Source organism: Periophthalmus magnuspinnatus, chromosome 21 (assembly GCF_009829125.3).
Source record: "Periophthalmus magnuspinnatus isolate fPerMag1 chromosome 21, fPerMag1.2.pri, whole genome shotgun sequence".
Taxonomy (NCBI): Eukaryota; Metazoa; Chordata; class Actinopteri; order Gobiiformes; family Gobiidae; genus Periophthalmus; species Periophthalmus magnuspinnatus.
The window spans coordinates 501,302-520,000 of NC_047146.1; the positions used below are offsets into that span (position 1 = coordinate 501,302).

Sequence of the window (18,699 nt, forward strand, 5' to 3'; positions counted from 1 at the left end):
AGACACAACAGCAGAAGTCAGAGCTGGAATCAAACCCACAACCTTTGCGTTTGTGGGCAAAGCTCTGAGCTGCTGCTGAAGACGATCTGTGCTTTATGCTTAGGTGGAAGTGCAGTACTCTACAGTGACATGACACTGGGGGTGCTCTACATGCATGTCTATGGTGGAATGTTCAGCAGTTACCATGGAGACACAATGAACACATTAGTAAAGACGGACACAAATGTTTTGGTCCCGTTTTTCAACAGTGACTCACTGTAAAACTGTCTGCTAATGCTAATGCTAATACTAATGCTAGTGCTAATACTAATGCTAGTGCTAATGCTAATATTAATGCTAGTGCTAATGCTAATACTAATGCTAGTGCTAGCTTGTGACCCTGATGTTATTTGAGACGTGTTTAGTGGCACAAATCAGCTCATCTGTTGAACCTCAGATAAATCAGCTCTTTATGGTCAGAATAAAGTCACACACAGAGCAGTGCCTAAGGCTAGCATCTCAGTCTGACCTCATCAGTCTGACCTCATCTCAGTCTGACCTCATCACAGTCTGACCTCATCAGTCTGACCTGTGTGTGTGTGTGTGTGTGTGTTTTTCTTTTACAGATGTCATATTTGTCCGTCATCTTATTTTTCAACAAAAACAAAAACAAAATAAAACGTTATTTTTGATCCATAAAAACCTGGATCAAAGTAAAACCTGCTGTTTATCCAAACACGCTCCATCCACCTCCTAAAAAGCGCCGTAATGCATCTTTAAGTAGAGTCGTATACCCCGGGCGGCCTGCTGGCGGCGCTGTTGGCCGCGCTGCACCTGCCTCATTCCTCTGCGCTTTTGCCGCTCCATTTCTCGCAGTTTTCCGCGCGGCTGCGCGCGAACACGGACCAAAACACGCGCGTGCCCGTCTGTGAGCGCGTCCCCGCGGCCTGTGTCTCGCGCTCTGACGCACACCGGCGGGCACGCGCATTCACTCCACTCAGCGCGAGCGTAGAACCGGACTGCGGCGAGAACGAGAACGACACGGGAACGAGACGCGTCTGAACCGGAGCAGAACCGGAGCTGAGACGGACAAGAAACGGGCTGTGAGCGGCGGGGTTTAGTGGCACCTGGACTGGACCTGGACTGGACCTCGTTTGGACCTCGTTTGGACCTCGTTTGGACCTGCAGCCTTGAAATGGACGCGGTGGTACATGCGCGGTGATCCGTGCGTGTGGAGGAGCACGGTCCTCCTGTGATCGTCTCCTCTTCACTCCTCTGCTCCTCTTCTCTCCTCTCTGCTCCTCTCTGTTCCTCTTCACTCCTCTGCTCCTCTTCACTCCTCTGCTCCTCTCTGCTCCTCTGCTCCTCTTCACTCCTCTGTGCTCCTCTTCACTCCTCTGTTCCTCTTCACTCCTCTGCTCCTCTCTGCTCCTCTTCACTCCTCTGTGCTCCTCTTCACTCCTCTGTTCCTCTTCACTCCTCTGCTCCTCTCTGCTCCTCTTCACTCCTCTGTGCTCCTCTTCACTCCTCTGCTCCTCTTCACTCCTCTGCTCCTCTTCACTCCTCTGCTCCTCTTCTCTCCTCTCTGCTCCTCTTCACTCCTCTGCTCCTCTCTGCTCCTCTTCACTCCTCTGTGCTCCTCTTCACTCCTCTGTGCTCCTCTTCACTCCTCTGCTCCTCTTCACTCCTCTTCACTCCTCTGCTCCTCTTCCCTCCTCTGTGCTCCTCTCTGCTCCTCTCTGCTCCTCTTCCCTCCTCTGGGTCCAGTGCGCTTCAGTCGCGCTTCAGGCGCGTGTCTCTCGCTGACTGGAGCAGACTTAAACTAAACTGAGCTGTGAGTCTGCGGCTGAAGAGGCATGGCCCGGCACGGAGCGGCCCGGCACGGAGCGGCCCGGGGCCTGGGCGCGCTGCTCGGGCTGCTGTTCGGTGAGTGGCCGCAGACGCGCTGCTGTTGTGGGTGAAACGTGACACGAGCGCGGCCGCACAAAGCGGAGGATGAGCCCGCGGCCCGTTTGGCCCCGTTTGGGTCAGTTTGGCTCCTTTGGCCCCGTTTGGCTCCATTTTAAGGATTTTCAGGTCCGATACTAATATCGATACTTTGGCTTTAAGAGTATGTCGATATGATCCGATCCCAGAGTGACTCTAAACACGTCCAGACGGATCAGCTCTGTGGAAACGGGAGCCTCTGTAAAAACACCCAAAATTAACCTGATCCAGTTAAATGTTCATTATCGGCGCTGATATTCGATACCAGTATCGTATCGTATCGTCCCGAGCTGAGGCTGTCATTTCATCTGATTAGGTTTATTATTTAAAGCTGCACTATGTAACTTTTCTGGAGGTGGGTCAGTCACCTGCTTGTCTCCATGGAGATGTAATGTTCCACAGTACAGCATTAAACTTATTTGTATTGATCCAGTTACAAACATTTTATTTATAAAAATACTTTGAGAAACATGGAGTCTGAGCGTGCGCCTCTCCACAGAGCTGACCTGTACCCTGACCTTGTGTCAATAACACCATGGAGACGAGCAGGTGATGGACAAACTGAAAATGCTCTGTTCCACCTTGTGATGTCATCAAGTGGTAGTTTTCAGGTTAACTCCTCCTTTTACCTTTAGTTCAGTCGAGATAAGAGACAACTCCAGGACTGAAATGATCCAAATGATTCTAGTGAAGGTGGAGTTTAAAAACACAGTGGAGCACTTCCTGTATCACCACATGATGACATCACAAGGTGGAACAGAGTGTTAAACATGTGAGAATGAAACAAAACACAACTCCAGGTCTGTGTGTGACGTCAGAGCAGAGCATCATGGGACATTTAAAGAATAAGATAAATTATAGCAAAGCTCTGGCCCTGGACCGAGTCTGGACCTGGTCTGGGTCTGGACTTGGTCTGGGTCTGGACTTGGTCTGGACCTGGACTTGGTCTGGACTTGGTCTGGGTCTGGACTTGGTCTGGGTCTGGACTTGGTCTGGACTTGGTCTGGACTTGGTCTGGGTCTGGACTTGGACTTGGTCTGGGTCTGGACTTGGTCTGGACCTGGACTTGGTCTGGACTTGGTCTGGACCTGGACTTGGTCTGGACTTGGTCTGGGTCTGGACTTGGTCTGGGTCTGGACTTGGTCTGGGTCTGGACTTGGTCTGGACTTGGTCTGGGTCTGGACTTGGACTTGGTCTGGGTCTGGACTTGGTCTGGACTTGGACTTGGTCTGGACTTGGTCTGGGTCTGGACTTGGTCTGGACTTGGTCTGGACTTGGTCTGGACTTGGTCTGGGTCTGGGTCTGGACTTGGTCTGGACTTGGTCTGGACTTGGTCTGGGTCTGGACTTGGACTTGGTCTGGGTCTGGACTTGGTCTGGACCTGGACTTGGTCTGGACTTGGTCTGGACCTGGACTTGGTCTGGACTTGGTCTGGGTCTGGACTTGGTCTGGGTCTGGACTTGGTCTGGACTTGGTCTGGGTCTGGACTTGGACTTGGTCTGGGTCTGGACTTGGTCTGGACTTGGACTTGGTCTGGACTTGGTCTGGACTTGGTCTGGACTTGGTCTGGACTTGGTCTGGGTCTGGGTCTGGACTTGGTCTGGACTTGGTCTGGGTCTGGACTTGGTCTGGACTTGGTCTGGACTTGGTCTTGGTCTAGACTTGGTCTGGGTCTGGATTTGTTTATGCAAAGCAGCAGCTCTGGTCACATGATGCTGCTCTGTCCTGTGTGGAACCAGGAGGTCACAGGTTCTATTCCCAGAGCTGAATGAAAAGTCCTCAAAATGGCGCCTGTAACTGAATCTGGTGCATTAATACATTAGAGTGATGATACGCTGGGGGTGCTCTACATGTATGTCTATGGTGGAATGTTCAGCAGTTACCGTGGAGACACAATGAACATATTGGCAACATTTTTCTAAAGCTCACCCAAAAACTCAGGAGTTTAGATTCAAGTTTAGCTCGAGTAACAGACAGAGCAGTGCCTCCAGTTAGCGTCACACTCCCATGTTGACGTGTCCTTCGTGTCTCTGTCTCATTCATGTCTCTGTCTCATGTTGACGTGTCTCTGTCTCATGTTGACGTGTCCCTCGTGTCTCATGTTGACGTGTCCCTCGTGTCTCTGTCTCATGTTGACGTGTCCTTCATGTCTCATCTTGACGTGTCCTTCGTGTCTCATGTTGACGTGTCCTTCGTGTCTCATGTTGACATGTCCCTCGTGTCTCATGTTGACGTGTCCTTCGTGTCTCTGTCTCATGTTGACGTGTCCCTCGTGTCTCTGTCTCATGTTGACGTGTCTCTGTCTCATGTTGACGTGTCTCTGTCTCATGTTGACGTGTCCTTCGTGTCTCTGTCTCATGTTGACGTGTCTCTGTCTCATGTTGACGTGTCCCTCGTGTCTCTGTCTCATGTTGACGTGTCTCTGTCTCATGTTGACGTGTCCCTCGTGTCTCTGTCTCATGTTGACGTGTCTCTGTCTCATGTTGACGTGTCCCTCGTGTCTCTGTCTCATGTTGACGTGTCCTTCATGTCTCATGTTGACGTGTCCTTCGTGTCTCATGTTGACGTGTCCCTCATGTCTCATGTTGACGTGTCTCTGTCTCATGTTGACGTGTCCCTCGTGTCTCTGTCTCATGTTGACGTGTCTCTGTCTCATGTTGACGTGTCCCTCGTGTCTCTGTCTCATGTTGACGTGTCCTTCATGTCTCATGTTGACGTGTCCTTCGTGTCTCATGTTGACGTGTCCCTCATGTCTCATGTTGACGTGTCTCTGTCTCATGTTGACGTGTCCCTCGTGTCTCTGTCTCATGTTGACGTGTCTCTGTCTCATGTTGACGTGTCCCTCGTGTCTCTGTCTCATGTTGACGTGTCTCTGTCTCATGTTGACGTGTCCCTCGTGTCTCTGTCTCATGTTGACGTGTCTCTGTCTCATGTTGACGTGTCCCTCGTGTCTCTGTCTCATGTTGACGTGTCCTTCGTGTCTCATGTTGACGTGTCCCTCGTGTCTCATGTTGACGTGTCCTTCGTGTCTCTGTCTCATGTTGACGTGTCCCTCGTGTCTCATGTTGACGTGTCCTTCGTGTCTCATGTTGACGTGTCCCTCGTGTCTCATGTTGACGTGTCCTTCGTGTCTCATGTTGACGTGTCTCTGTCTCATGTTGACGTGTCCTTCGTGTCTCTGTCTCATGTTGACGTGTCTCTGTCTCATGTTGACGTGTCCCTCGTGTCTCTGTCTCATGTTGACGTGTCTCTGTCTCATGTTGACGTGTCCCTCGTGTCTCTGTCTCATGTTGACGTGTCCCTCATGTCTCATGTTGACGTGTCCCTCGTGTCTCATGTTGACGTGTCCCTCGTGTCTCATGTTGACGTGTCCCTCGTGTCTCATGTTGACGTGTCCCTCGTGTCTCATGTTGACGTGTCCCTCGTGTCTCATGTTGACGTGTCCCTCGTGTCTCTGTCTCATGTTGACGTGTCTCTGTCTCATGTTGACGTGTCTCTGTCTCATGTTGACGTGTCCCTCGTGTCTCTGCAGTCCTCTCTGGTCCGGTCCGGGCCTGTGGTCCTGAGTATCTTGAGGCCGTGGACCAGTTCTGTCTGAGCCGGTTCAGTTTGGACATGGCCCAACTGGACCAGAGCCAGTGGTGCAGCTGGGACGACACGCTGGAGTGAGTACTGCATGTACTACTACTACTACTACTACTGCAAGTGCTACAGCATGTACTACTACTACTACTACTACTGCAAGTACTACAGCATGTACTACTACTACTACTACTACTGCAAGTACTACTGCATGTACTACTACTACTACTACTACTGCAAGTACTACTGCATGTACTACTACTACTACTACAAGTACTACTGCATGTACTACTACTACTACTACAAGTACTACTGCATGTACTACTACTACTACTACAAGTACTACTGCATGTACTACTACTACTACTACTACTGCAAGTACTACTGCATGTACTACTACTACTACTGCATGTACTACTGCATGTACTACTACTACTACTACTGCAAGTACTACAGCATGTACTACTACTACTACTACTACTACTGCAAGTACTACTGCATGTACTACTACTACTACTACTACTGCAAGTACTACTGCATGTACTACTACTACTACTACTACTGCAAGTACTACTGCATGTACTACTACTACTACTACAAGTACTACTGCATGTACTACTACTACTACTACAAGTACTACTGCATGTACTACTGCATGTACTACTGTATGTAGTACTACTGACGACACTCTGGAGTGACACTGTAAACTGTGTCTCAGGGTTTTGTCCTGTGGATGATCCAGTTTGTGTCTCAAATGTTTGTCGGCTGAAAAAAAACAGGACAATAGAGAATGTGATCGTAGGAGGAACTGAGGAACTGAGGAACTGAGGAACTGAGGAACTGTTCCTCACACAGAGGGTCTGAAAAACGTCAGAGAATTTAGACACTTTGAGATTCTGTTTATTTCAAAGTCACAAACACAAAGACAAAAAATGATTCACCCAAAAGACAAAACCCAGAGACACAAAGTAACGTGTGTCCTCCATTCAGTGAAGAGTGAGACTGGAGAAACTAAAGACACTTCATAAGAGAAAGAACCAACACGAGAGAACAGCTCAGGACACAGTCTGCTGTTCATCTACATAAGAGAATAAACAGAGAGAACAGCTCAGGACACAGTCTGCTGTTCATCTGCATCTCAAAGACACTGACCACTGCTTTGACCAGAGGGAGGGTCAGATCTGAGAGAAAAGAAACGGTTTGAGACGAGAGTTAAAGATGTTTTTGTTGAGAAAGACAATCCTTCTTTGACCTGAGACATAATCTGTCCTCCATCTATAACTCCATCCTCAGACCCAAAGAGAATAAAGGAAACAAAGAGAACAATAGACAGTCATTACAGGTTGATTAGGGTCATTAAGGCTAAAACTGAAAACAAAAGCACTTTCAGTTTCAGAGTCGTTAGCTCCTCCTTCACACAGATATAAGGCAGTGTCCAGAAGGAACCTGACCAGAACTGAAGAAGAACCTGACCAGAACTGAAGAAGAACCTGACCAGAACTGAAGACACTTGGACGAGCAGACAAACGTCTTCACTCCTACAACGATTTGTCCAGTGACAGATTTAAGTTCTAGATTCTACTCTGGACCTGAGGGACATGGACATTTGACCCGTCCTTCAGTGTCTCTGGGTTAAACGTGTCAGGAGCAGAGGGACAGGACCTGAGCTGGAGGATTTGACCTGTTGTGATTGTTTTGGGTCGACCCACACACAGAGAGAACACGCAAACTCCACACAGACACAGAGAGAACACACAAACTCCACACAGACACAGAGAGAACACACAAACTCCACACAGACGTGTAAACTCTTTCAGGTCTAAACCCGGTCTAAACCCGGTCTAAACCCGGTCTAAACCCGGTCTAAACCCGGTCTCTGGTCTCTTTCAGGTCTAAACCCGGTCTAAACCCGGTCTCTGGTCTCTTTCAGGTCTAAACCCGGTCTAAACCCGGTCTAAACCCGGTCTAAACCCGGTCTAAACCCGGTCTCTGGTCTCTTTCAGGTCTAAACCCGGTCTAAACCCGGTCTAAACCCGGTCTAAACCCGGTCTAAACCCGGTCTCTGGTCTCTTTCAGGTCTAAACCCGGTCTAAACCCGGTCTCTGGTCTCTTTCAGGTCTAAACCCGGTCTAAACCCGGTCTAAACCCGGTCTAAACCCGGTCTAAACCCGGTCTCTGGTCTCTTTCAGGTCTAAACCCGGTCTAAACCCGGTCTAAACCCGGTCTAAACCCGGTCTAAACCCGGTCTCTGGTCTCTTTCAGGTCTAAACCCGGTCTAAACCCGGTCTAAACCCGGTCTAAACCCGGTCTCTGGTCTCTTTCAGGTCTAAACCCGGTCTAAACCCGGTCTAAACCCGGTCTAAACCCGGTCTAAACCCGGTCTCTGGTCTCTTTCAGGTCTTACGGGGAGCTGACAAACTGCTCGTTCGTCGTGGCTCTAAAGCTCGGCTGTTATTGGCCGAATCGTGAGGTCGACACCTTCTTTGTGTCGGTGCACAGGAAGTACTTCAGCGACTGTGCTCTGATTGGCCGGCTGCTGCGGGACCCGCCCACACAGGTGAGCGGGCCCTTCATCCTGGGGCCTGTCCTGGTCACACTGCTCATGACAGCCCTGGTGGTGTGGAGGAGCAAGCGCAGCGAGGGCATCGTCTGAGGAATTACAAAGTACTACTACTACTACAAGTGCTACTACTGCTCCAACTACTGCTACTACTAGTACTTTTATTACTTTTACTGCTTCTGTTACTACTACTATAATTACAAGTACTACTGCTAAAAGGACGACTACTACGACTTTTATTACTACTATTTTTACTACTAGAAGCACTATGATTACTCTTACTACTACTACTACTACTACTACTACTACTACTACTACTACTACTACTACTACTACTACTCCACTGCTGTTTACATTTATAAAACTCTTCAGAATCTGTATCAGTAAAAGCACAAAGTGAGGGTCAAATGTCTGTTTTGTGTTTTTCATTCAAATAAATTGCTTTTTCCACATAATGCTGCACTATGGAACTTTCCTGGTGGGGGGCTAACCTGCTAATCTCCATGGAGATGTTATTGCTTTGACCGGAATGTTCCACAGTAAGGCATTAAATGTGTATTTCTTGTTTTATTGCTCAAGAATACCTTACCTTATATTCTGACAGTGAGAGAGCTCGTCGCCATGGAGACGGATAGGTTTAATGCCTTACTGTAGAACATTCCAAGCAAGCCCTCTCCATGGGGCGTTACCTTCAGCAGCCTCACTCCAGATTGGCTCTTTGGTTGCTATGATACTCGGCGTCGGAGCTTCATTTGGAGCTGGTTGCTGCGGGTGACGTCACACTTCTCACAGTGTTCCGTAGTGCATCTTTACATGTTTTATCATTTTCTTTCAGTTTAGAATGGTCTTTGTCTCAGAAATGTGTCAAGATAAGCACAACATAAAAAAAATCACATTTGCATATTTTTGTATAAAGTAATTTTACAAAACAACACAGATGAAACTGTCAAAACATTAATGTTCATTTCATCGGAATTCTGGAATAAACACAGTCTGAATCTGCCAACTCTGAGTCTGATGAGTCTGATGAGTCTGAGTCTGATGAGTCTGAGTCTGATGAGTCTGAGTCTGGTGAGTCTGAGTCTGGTGAGGATGAGTCTGAGTCTGATGAGTCTGAGTCTGGTGAGTCTGAGTCTGATGAGTCTGAGTCTGATGAGTCTGAGTCTGATGAGTCTGAGTCTGATGAGTCTGAGTCTGATGAGTCTGAGTCTGGTGAGTCTGAGTCTGATGAGTCTGAGTCTGAGTCTGGTGAGTCTGAGAAAACAGCAAACACATGGCTCCAGCTCAAGGGTCAGGGGGAAAAGGGCTGTGGATGAGTTTGTAGTAAATTTAAAGAGGAGCTATTTACTTCGTGGGGTATTAAAGAGGAGGTATTAACTGCTAACACATTACAGATTAGCCGCTATAACTGCTAGCCTGGATGAGCTTCTCTTGGAGCTGAACGCTGGGACGTCACTTCCTTGCACAGTGTTTTTACAAAGATCTTAAACATAAACCAGGCCACACGTCTGGAGCCAGGACCTGAAGCACAAGAAGAACATGCAAACTCAGACAGAACGACCTCACACAAGAATCTAACCGAGGACCCAGACCTGCTCGACCTGAGCAAACTGCAAAGGGTAAGTTTTAATAATTCAGACTTTATCAAATCTGCTGCTGTATCATTAGGCAAGACACTTCTCCCTCTTCACGTGTGAGAATGTCCAGCTTCAGGGAAAAGTAAAATTATGAGAGAAAATGTCAAATCCATAAGTCCCAGTCTCACTCCCCAGACGCCTCCTTAGACCGGTCCAGATCCCCGGAGTCTGGTTACAATCCACGCCTGGGATTTGAACCGGATTTCCTCATCACGTCTGATTTAAATCTGTTTTTCACATGAACACAACACTGAATGTGTGAGAAACTCCATCTCCCATGAGGCTTTGCTCCGGTCACACATGAGTGACATGAGGCTCAGAGCAGGGCTCAAGTCGTGGTTCATTTTGTGGATGTTTTAAAGATTTTGACTGTAGACGAGTAAACACACTGAAAGAATGGACGTGTGTGACAGGTCTGTGTGACAGGTCTGTGTGACAGGTCTGTGTGACTGGTCTGTGTGACTGGTCTGTGTGACAGGTCTGTGTGACTGGTCTGTGTGACTGGTCTGTGTGACAGGTCTGTGTGACAGGTCTGTGTGACTGGTCTGTGTGACAGGTCTGTGTGATTGTCTCGTTCTTCAAAACCTACTGTAAATATAAATGATCACACTAATGTACACATGTAATACTCTGTGTGTGTAGTACTCTGTGTGTAGTACTCTGTGTGTGTAGTACTCTGTGTGTAGTACTCTGTGTGTGTAGTACTCTGTGTGTAGTACTCTGTGTGTGTAGTACTCTGTGTGTAGTACTCTGTGTAGTACTCTGTGTGTAGTACTCTGTGTGTAGTACTCTGTGTAGTACTCTGTGTAGTACTCTGTGTGTAGTACTCTGTGTGTAGTACTCTGTGTGTAGTACTCTGTGTGTGTAGTACTCTGTGTGTAGTACTCTGTGTGTAATACTCTGTGTAGTACTCTGTGTGTAGTACTCTGTGTGTAGTACTCTGTGTAGTACTCTGTGTAGTACTCTGTGTGTAGTACTCTGTGTGTAGTACTCTGTGTAGTACTCTGTGTAGTACTCTGTGTGTAGTACTCTGTGTGTAGTACTCTGTGTAGTACTCTGTGTGTAGTACTCTGTGTGTAGTACTCTGTGTGTAGTACTCTGTGTAGTACTCTGTGTAGTACTCTGTGTGTAGTACTCTGTGTGTAGTACTCTGTGTAGTACTCTGTGTGTAGTACTCTGTGTAGTACTCTGTGTAGTACTCTGTGTAGTACTCTGTGTGTAGTACTCTGTGTGTAGTACTCTGTGTGTAGTACTCTGTGTAGTACTCTGTGTAGTACTCTGTGTGTAGTACTCTGTGTGTAGTACTCTGTGTGTAGTACTCTGTGTGTGTAGTACTCTGTGTAGTACTCTGTGTGTAGTACTCTGTGTGTAGTACTCTGTGTAGTACTCTGTGTGTAGTACTCTGTGTGTAGTACTCTGTGTGTGTAGTACTCTGTGTAGTACTCTGTGTAGTACTCTGTGTAGTACTCTGTGTGTAGTACTCTGTGTGTGTAGTACTCTGTGTGTAGTACTCTGTGTGTAGTACTCTGTGTGTAGTACTCTGTGTGTAGTACTCTGTGTAGTACTCTGTGTGTAGTACTCTGTGTGTAGTACTCTGTGTGTAGTACTCTGTGTGTGTAGTACTCTGTGTAGTACTCTGTGTGTAGTACTCTGTGTGTAGTACTCTGTGTGTGTAGTACTCTGTGTAGTACTCTGTGTGTAGTACTCTGTGTGTAGTACTCTGTGTGTAGTACTCTGTGTAGTACTCTGTGTGTAGTACTCTGTGTGTAGTACTCTGTGTAGTACTCTGTGTAGTACTCTGTGTAGTACTCTGTGTAGTACTCTGTGTGTAGTACTCTGTGTAGTACTCTGTGTGTAGTACTCTGTGTGTAGTACTCTGTGTAGTACTCTGTGTAGTACTCTGTGTGTAGTACTCTGTGTGTAGTACTCTGTGTGTGTAGTACTCTGTGTAGTACTCTGTGTGTAGTACTCTGTGTGTAGTACTCTGTGTGTAGTACTCTGTGTGTGTAGTACTCTGTGTAGTACTCTGTGTGTAGTACTCTGTGTGTAGTACTCTGTGTGTAGTACTCTGTGTAGTACTCTGTGTGTAGTACTCTGTGTGTAGTACTCTCTGTGTAGTACTCTCTGTGTAGTACTCTGTGTGTAGTACTCTGTGTAGTACTCTGTGTGTAGTACTCTGTGTGTAGTACTCTCTGTGTAGTACTCTGTGTGTAGTACTCTGTGTGTAGTACTCTCTGTGTAGTACTCTCTGTGTAGTACTCTGTGTGTAGTACTCTGTGTAGTACTCTGTGTGTAGTACTCTCTGTGTAGTACTCTGTGTGTAGTACTCTGTGTGTAGTACTCTGTGTGTAGTACTCTGTGTGTGTAGTACTCTGTGTGTAGTACTCTGTGTGTAGTACTCTGTGTGTAGTACTCTGTGTGTGTAGTACTCTGTGTGTAGTACTCTGTGTGTAGTACTCTGTGTAGTAGTACTCTGTGTGTAGTACTCTGTGTGTAGTACTCTGTGTGTGTAGTACTCTGTGTGTAGTACTCTGTGTGTAGTACTCTGTGTGTAGTACTCTGTGTAGTAGTACTCTGTGTGTAGTACTCTGTGTGTAGTACTCTGTGTGTAGTACTCTGTGTGTAGTACTCTGTGTGTGTAGTACTCTGTGTGTAGTACTCTGTGTGTAGTACTCTGTGTGTAGTACTCTGTGTGTAGTACTCTGTGTGTAGTACTCTGTGTAGTACTCTGTGTGTAGTACTCTGTGTGTAGTACTCTGTGTGTAGTACTCTGTGTAGTACTCTGTGTGTAGTACTCTGTGTGTAGTACTCTGTGTAGTACTCTGTGTAGTACTCTGTGTAGTACTCTGTGTGTAGTACTCTGTGTGTAGTACTCTGTGTGTAGTACTCTGTGTAGTACTCTGTGTGTAGTACTCTGTGTGTAGTACTCTGTGTGTAGTACTCTGTGTAGTACTCTGTGTGTAGTACTCTGTGTGTAGTACTCTGTGTGTGTAGTACTCTGTGTAGTACTCTGTGTGTAGTACTCTGTGTGTAGTACTCTGTGTGTAGTACTCTGTGTGTGTAGTACTCTGTGTGTAGTACTCTGTGTGTAGTACTCTGTGTGTAGTACTCTGTGTGTAGTACTCTGTGTAGTACTCTGTGTGTAGTACTCTGTGTGTAGTACTCTGTGTGTAGTACTCTGTGTAGTACTCTGTGTGTAGTACTCTGTGTGTAGTACTCTGTGTAGTACTCTGTGTAGTACTCTGTGTAGTACTCTGTGTAGTACTCTCTCTGTGTGTAGTACTCTGTGTGTAGTACTCTGTGTAGTACTCTGTGTGTAGTACTCTGTGTGTAGTACTCTGTGTGTAGTACTCTGTGTAGTACTCTGTGTGTAGTACTCTGTGTGTAGTACTCTGTGTGTGTAGTACTCTGTGTAGTACTCTGTGTGTAGTACTCTGTGTGTAGTACTCTGTGTGTAGTACTCTGTGTGTGTAGTACTCTGTGTAGTACTCTGTGTGTAGTACTCTGTGTGTAGTACTCTGTGTGTAGTACTCTGTGTAGTACTCTGTGTGTAGTACTCTGTGTGTAGTACTCTCTGTGTAGTACTCTCTGTGTAGTACTCTGTGTAGTACTCTGTGTGTAGTACTCTGTGTGTAGTACTCTCTGTGTAGTACTCTGTGTGTAGTACTCTGTGTGTAGTACTCTCTGTGTAGTACTCTCTGTGTAGTACTCTGTGTGTAGTACTCTGTGTAGTACTCTGTGTGTAGTACTCTCTGTGTAGTACTCTGTGTGTGTAGTACTCTGTGTGTAGTACTCTGTGTGTAGTACTCTGTGTGTGTAGTACTCTGTGTGTAGTACTCTGTGTGTAGTACTCTGTGTGTAGTACTCTGTGTGTGTAGTACTCTGTGTGTAGTACTCTGTGTGTAGTACTCTGTGTGTAGTACTCTCTGTGTAGTACTCTGTGTGTAGTACTCTGTGTGTAGTACTCTCTGTGTAGTACTCTCTGTGTAGTACTCTGTGTGTAGTACTCTGTGTAGTACTCTGTGTGTAGTACTCTCTGTGTAGTACTCTGTGTGTAGTACTCTGTGTGTAGTACTCTGTGTGTAGTACTCTGTGTGTGTAGTACTCTGTGTGTAGTACTCTGTGTGTAGTACTCTGTGTGTAGTACTCTGTGTGTGTAGTACTCTGTGTGTAGTACTCTGTGTGTAGTACTCTGTGTAGTAGTACTCTGTGTGTAGTACTCTGTGTGTAGTACTCTGTGTGTGTAGTACTCTGTGTGTAGTACTCTGTGTGTAGTACTCTGTGTGTAGTACTCTGTGTAGTAGTACTCTGTGTGTAGTACTCTGTGTGTAGTACTCTGTGTGTAGTACTCTGTGTGTAGTACTCTGTGTGTGTAGTACTCTGTGTGTAGTACTCTGTGTGTAGTACTCTGTGTGTAGTACTCTGTGTAGTTCTCTCTCTGTGTGGGCTGGAGTTTGTGAAGAGGAGATGCTCAAAATAAACCACATGTGACTCACCAACACAAAGAGAAGAGAGAGGACAGAGGACAGAGGACAGAGGACACAGGACACAGGACAGAGGACAGAGGACACAGGACAGAGGACACAGGACAGAGGACACAGGACACAGGACAGAGGACACAGGACAGAGGACACAGGACAGAGGACACAGGACACAGGACAGAGGACACAGGACAGAGGACAGAGGACACAGGACAGAGGACACAGGACAGAGGACACAGGACAGAGGACAGAGGACACAGGACAGAGGACACAGGACAGAGGACAGAGGACACAGGACAGAGGACACAGGACAGAGGACATTTACATCTGCTTCATTTTCACAGATTTAAATGACACAGAGGAGCAACATGTGAGTCCAGCCTCGAACAGCAGAGGGCAGCACACGACACATACACTGAGTGTTTAGACCTGGTTTAGTCCTGGTTTAGTCCTGGTTTAGTCCTGGTTTAGTCCTGGTTTAGTCCTGGTTCAGTCCTGGTTTAGTCCTGGTTTAGTCCCGGTTTAGTCCTGGTTTAGTCCTGGTTTAGTCCAGGTTTAGTCCTGGTTTAGAGAACATGGACTATGTGGAACAGCACAGTGACAGTAGTCGTGGTTCAAATCCCGCTCTGTCCTCTCACAGTGGGGGAGTGTCTTGCTCGTTGACACAGCTGTCTCACTGCTGTCCTATTGTCTCTGTGTCTCTGTGCCCTTGAGCAGGACACCTCCCCTCAGTGAGGTTAGATTACACACAGTCTGTGTTTGTCTTTATGTTCTGGAAAACTCTTATTGTTCAGGTCCATTAGGAGCCGGGGTCAGGTTACTGAGTCCACAGGAGGGAGGTCCAGTTTAGACCAGGGTCAGACCAGGTTTAGTCCTGCTTTAGTCCTGCTTTAGTCCTGCTTTAGTCCTGGTTTAGTCCTGCTTTAGTCCTGCTTTAGTCCTGGTTTAGTCCAGACATTAGCGCAGTCATGGATCTCTGGGTCTTTTGGGTCCTTCTGGTCCCTGTAGTCCTGGTCTGGTCCTGTCCAGAATCTGAGTCTGGGTCTTGTCTTTGGTTTGAGGATGTCCCGTTGTCCTTCAGAGACGCAGAGGCGCGTTGCCAGACTCTGGGAGGGCATCTGGCTTATATCACAGACCCCAGAACTCAGGAGCAGGTTCTGAAAGTGCTGGGTCCAGAGCAGGAGGCGTGGATCGGTCTGAAGAACTCCACACACTCAGGTACTACACCAGGACTACACCAGGACTAAACTGGGACTACACCAGGACTACACCGGGACTAAACCAGGACTAAACCAGGACTAAACTGGGACTACACCAGGACTAAACTGGGACTACACCAGGACTAAACTGGGACTACACCGGGACTACACCAGGACTACACCAGGACTAAACCAGGACTACACCGGGACTACACCGGGACTACACCAGGACTACACCAGGACTACACCGGGACTAAACCAGGACTACACCAGGACTGCACCAGGACTAAACCAGGACTACACCAGGACTACACCGGGACTAAACCAGGACTAAACTGGGACTACACCGGGACTACACCAGGACTACACCAGGACTAAACTGGGACTACACCAGGACTACACCGGGACTACACCAGGACTAAACCAGGACTACACCAGGACTACACCAGGACTAAACTGGGACTACACTGGGACTAAAACAGGACTACACCAGGACTAAACCAGGACTAAACTGGGACTACACCAGGACTACACCTGGACTAAACCTGATCCTCGTCGACCTTCTCTGGTCTTCTCTGCAGGTTTCTCGTGGTTGGACAATTCTCCTGTGAACTTCTTTCTCTGGGCCCTTAGTCCAGACCTGAGTCCAGATCTTAGTCCAGGTCTTGGTCCGGTCTGTGGTCTGGTCCTGGGTTCTTCAGGATCTCGTTGGGCTGTGACTTCCAACTGTGAGAGAAAATTACCCTTCCTCTGCCAATATGGTAAGTGTACTTCCACTGGTCCAGTCCCGGTCCAGTCCTGGTCCAGTCCTGGTCCAGTCCTGGTCCAGTCCTGGTCCAGTCCCAGTCCAGTCCTGGTTCCTTGTCTCTTCTCTTGCAGGCTTAGGTCGGTCTGTGTGGACTCTAGGACAAAACTGGACTTTGTCTTGTGGACCTGGTCTAGTCCTGGTTTTGGACCGACTCTATTTCCTCTACAACAACAACACCAGAACCTCCTGCAGCAGCGCACATGTCCTCCAGGTGCTACAAGGTGAGACACATGTCCAAAACCTGTCCAACACATGTCCAACACATGTCCAACACATGTCCAACACATGTCCAACACATGTCCAACACATGTCCAACACGTGTTTGTGGCATGTCTTTTTAGTTCTGGTTTAATCCTGGTTTAGTCCTGGTTTAGTCCTGGTTCAGTTCTGGTTTAGTCCTGGTTTAGTCCTGGTTCAGTTCTGGTTTAGTCCTGGTTTAGTCCTGGTTCGTGTGGAACAAAAGCAGAGTAAATATTTGTGATGATTTTATCTCGTCTCATTTGTTTTGCTCCTTTTGTCTCTTTAATGTGTCTCTGTTTAAACTACGACGTCAAACGTATCAGTCCTGGTCTGGACCTGGTTCAGTCCTGGTTCAGTCCTGGTTCAGTCCTGGTCTGGACCTGGTTCAGTCCTGGTTCAGTCCTGGTTCAGTCCTGGTTCAGTCCCGGTCTGGACCTGGTTCAGTCCTGGTTCAGTCCTGGTTCAGTCCTGGTCTGGACCTGGTTCAGTCCTGGTTCAGTCCTGGTTCAGTCCTGTGTTAGTCCTGGTCTAGTCCTGCTTTAGACCTGGTGTAATAGATTTCAGACAATGCTTGTGGAATCGGAATCGGTATCGAGTATCAACTCAGTTCCTTAGTATCGAAGTTGAGTTTGAACTTTTAGAATCGCCACTTGTTTAAATGAACTCTATTAAAGCTGCTTTGTGTAACTTTTTTAATAGAATGTTCCACAGTATGACATTAAAACCTGTCTCCATGGAGAAAAGCACGTAGCACAACCAGGTCTCGTCATCGTCAAGCCGCGCCGTCAAAAACACGACAGAACGCAGCCAATCGGACGCCTCCAGCCCGCCCCCGAGGGTTAGGGTCAGTCTGGACATTTGACCTTCTCACCTCAGAGGTCAAACCTTCACCTTAGTGTTTGAGTCAGGATCAAACAACCTGGAAAAAACACAAAAGCACAGAGTGAGGCTTTAACACTCCGCACAACTGTCTTGAACAATGGAAAAGCAGCACACACTAACATTTCTACCAAAACCTGCGTCCAGGGCGTCCGTTGTCCAGGGCGTCCGTTGTCCAGGGCGTCCATTGTCCAGGGCGTCCGTTGTCCAGGCGTCCGTTGTCCAGGGCGTCCGTTGTCCAGGGCGTCCGTTGTCCAGAGCGTCCGTTGTCCAGGGCGTCCGTTGTCCAGGGCGTCCGTTGTCCAGGGCAACCGTTGTCCAGGGTCACTGCGAGTGTCTTTGGATGTTTTGTTTTGTGTCTTAGTGAATGATACAGACCAGGTTGAGGGTTTCAGTGGATTTATTACATAAACCCTGCGGCGTCTGGGACCATGACCTTTACGTTCGCCGGTGTGTCCAGAATAATGAAGTTGCCATTAGTTCTAGCTCTTTGTCCTTGTTCCAGAAAATGACGTCGTTACATCACTGGAGCAAAGCCTCTGATTGGTCAGATGCCAAAGGCTTAGCTTTTGTAGCTCTGGTGTCTGACAGTGTCCAACAGGGGACAGAGTGTCCAACAGGGGAACAGAGTGTCCAACAGGGGAACAGAGTGTCCAACAGGGGACAGAGTGTCCAACGACTGAACAGGGGTTGGGGATGTTTTGCTGCAGGAGGGACTGGTGCACTTCACAAAACAGATGCATCAGGAGAAAAGAACATTATGTGGAAAAACTGAAGCAACATCTCAACACATCAGCAGGAAGTTAAAGCTTAGGACAAATGAGTCTTCAAATGGACAATAACCTGAAGCATACGGCCAAACTGGTGACAAAGAGGCTTAAGGATAACAAAGAGGCTTAAGGATAACAAAGAGCTTAAGGATAACAAAGAGCTTAAGGATAACAAAGTCAATATTTTGGAGCACACAAAGTCCTGATCTCTGTCCTATTGAAAATGTATGAACAGACCTGAAAAGGCGTGTGCGAGTGAGACGGACACAAACTGGGCTCAGTTACACCAGTCCTGTCTGGACGAATGGGACAAAACTTCTAGAACTATTGTGAGAAGCTTTTTACCACCACAGCCCCTTTGTTAAAAACCAAGGGGCGGTGGGAGTAAAAGTCCAGAGGTGCAGTTTGCTCTATGTTGGCTCTAGCTAAACTCAAGCTCTGATTGGTCAGAGCGGTCACGTAGTACGACATGGACGAGCCTGTGAATGAGGTGAACGAGCCCAACTGTCCTGAACGAGCTGCTGGTTTAGAACATGGTTCAGAAGCTCCTGGAAACATAAACATTAGCATTTATAAAT

The 18,699-nt window shown here is 47.5% G+C and overlaps 2 protein-coding genes across 2 annotated transcripts in view; both read left to right on the top strand.

Annotated features, from left to right (window-relative positions):
• Positions 1-1,835: 1,835 nt before the first annotated feature.
• LOC117389401 (receptor activity-modifying protein 1-like) lies at positions 1,836-8,900 on the top strand. The gene is made up of 3 exons (XM_033987074.2): positions 1,836-1,905; positions 5,498-5,630; positions 7,945-8,900. Exons 1-3 carry the CDS (start codon positions 1,836-1,838, stop codon positions 8,198-8,200), a joined length of 459 nt encoding a protein of 152 aa, XP_033842965.1. The 3' UTR covers positions 8,201-8,900.
• Positions 8,901-18,590: 9,690 nt separating this feature from the next.
• Positions 18,591-18,699, top strand: part of LOC117389404 (polycystic kidney disease protein 1-like 2) — a 41,545-nt gene continuing 41,436 nt past the window's right edge. The window contains exon 1 of the mRNA XM_055230697.1: positions 18,591-18,657. Within this exon, the coding sequence (XP_055086672.1) occupies positions 18,591-18,657 (67 nt within the window). The remainder of the gene's footprint in view (positions 18,658-18,699) is intronic.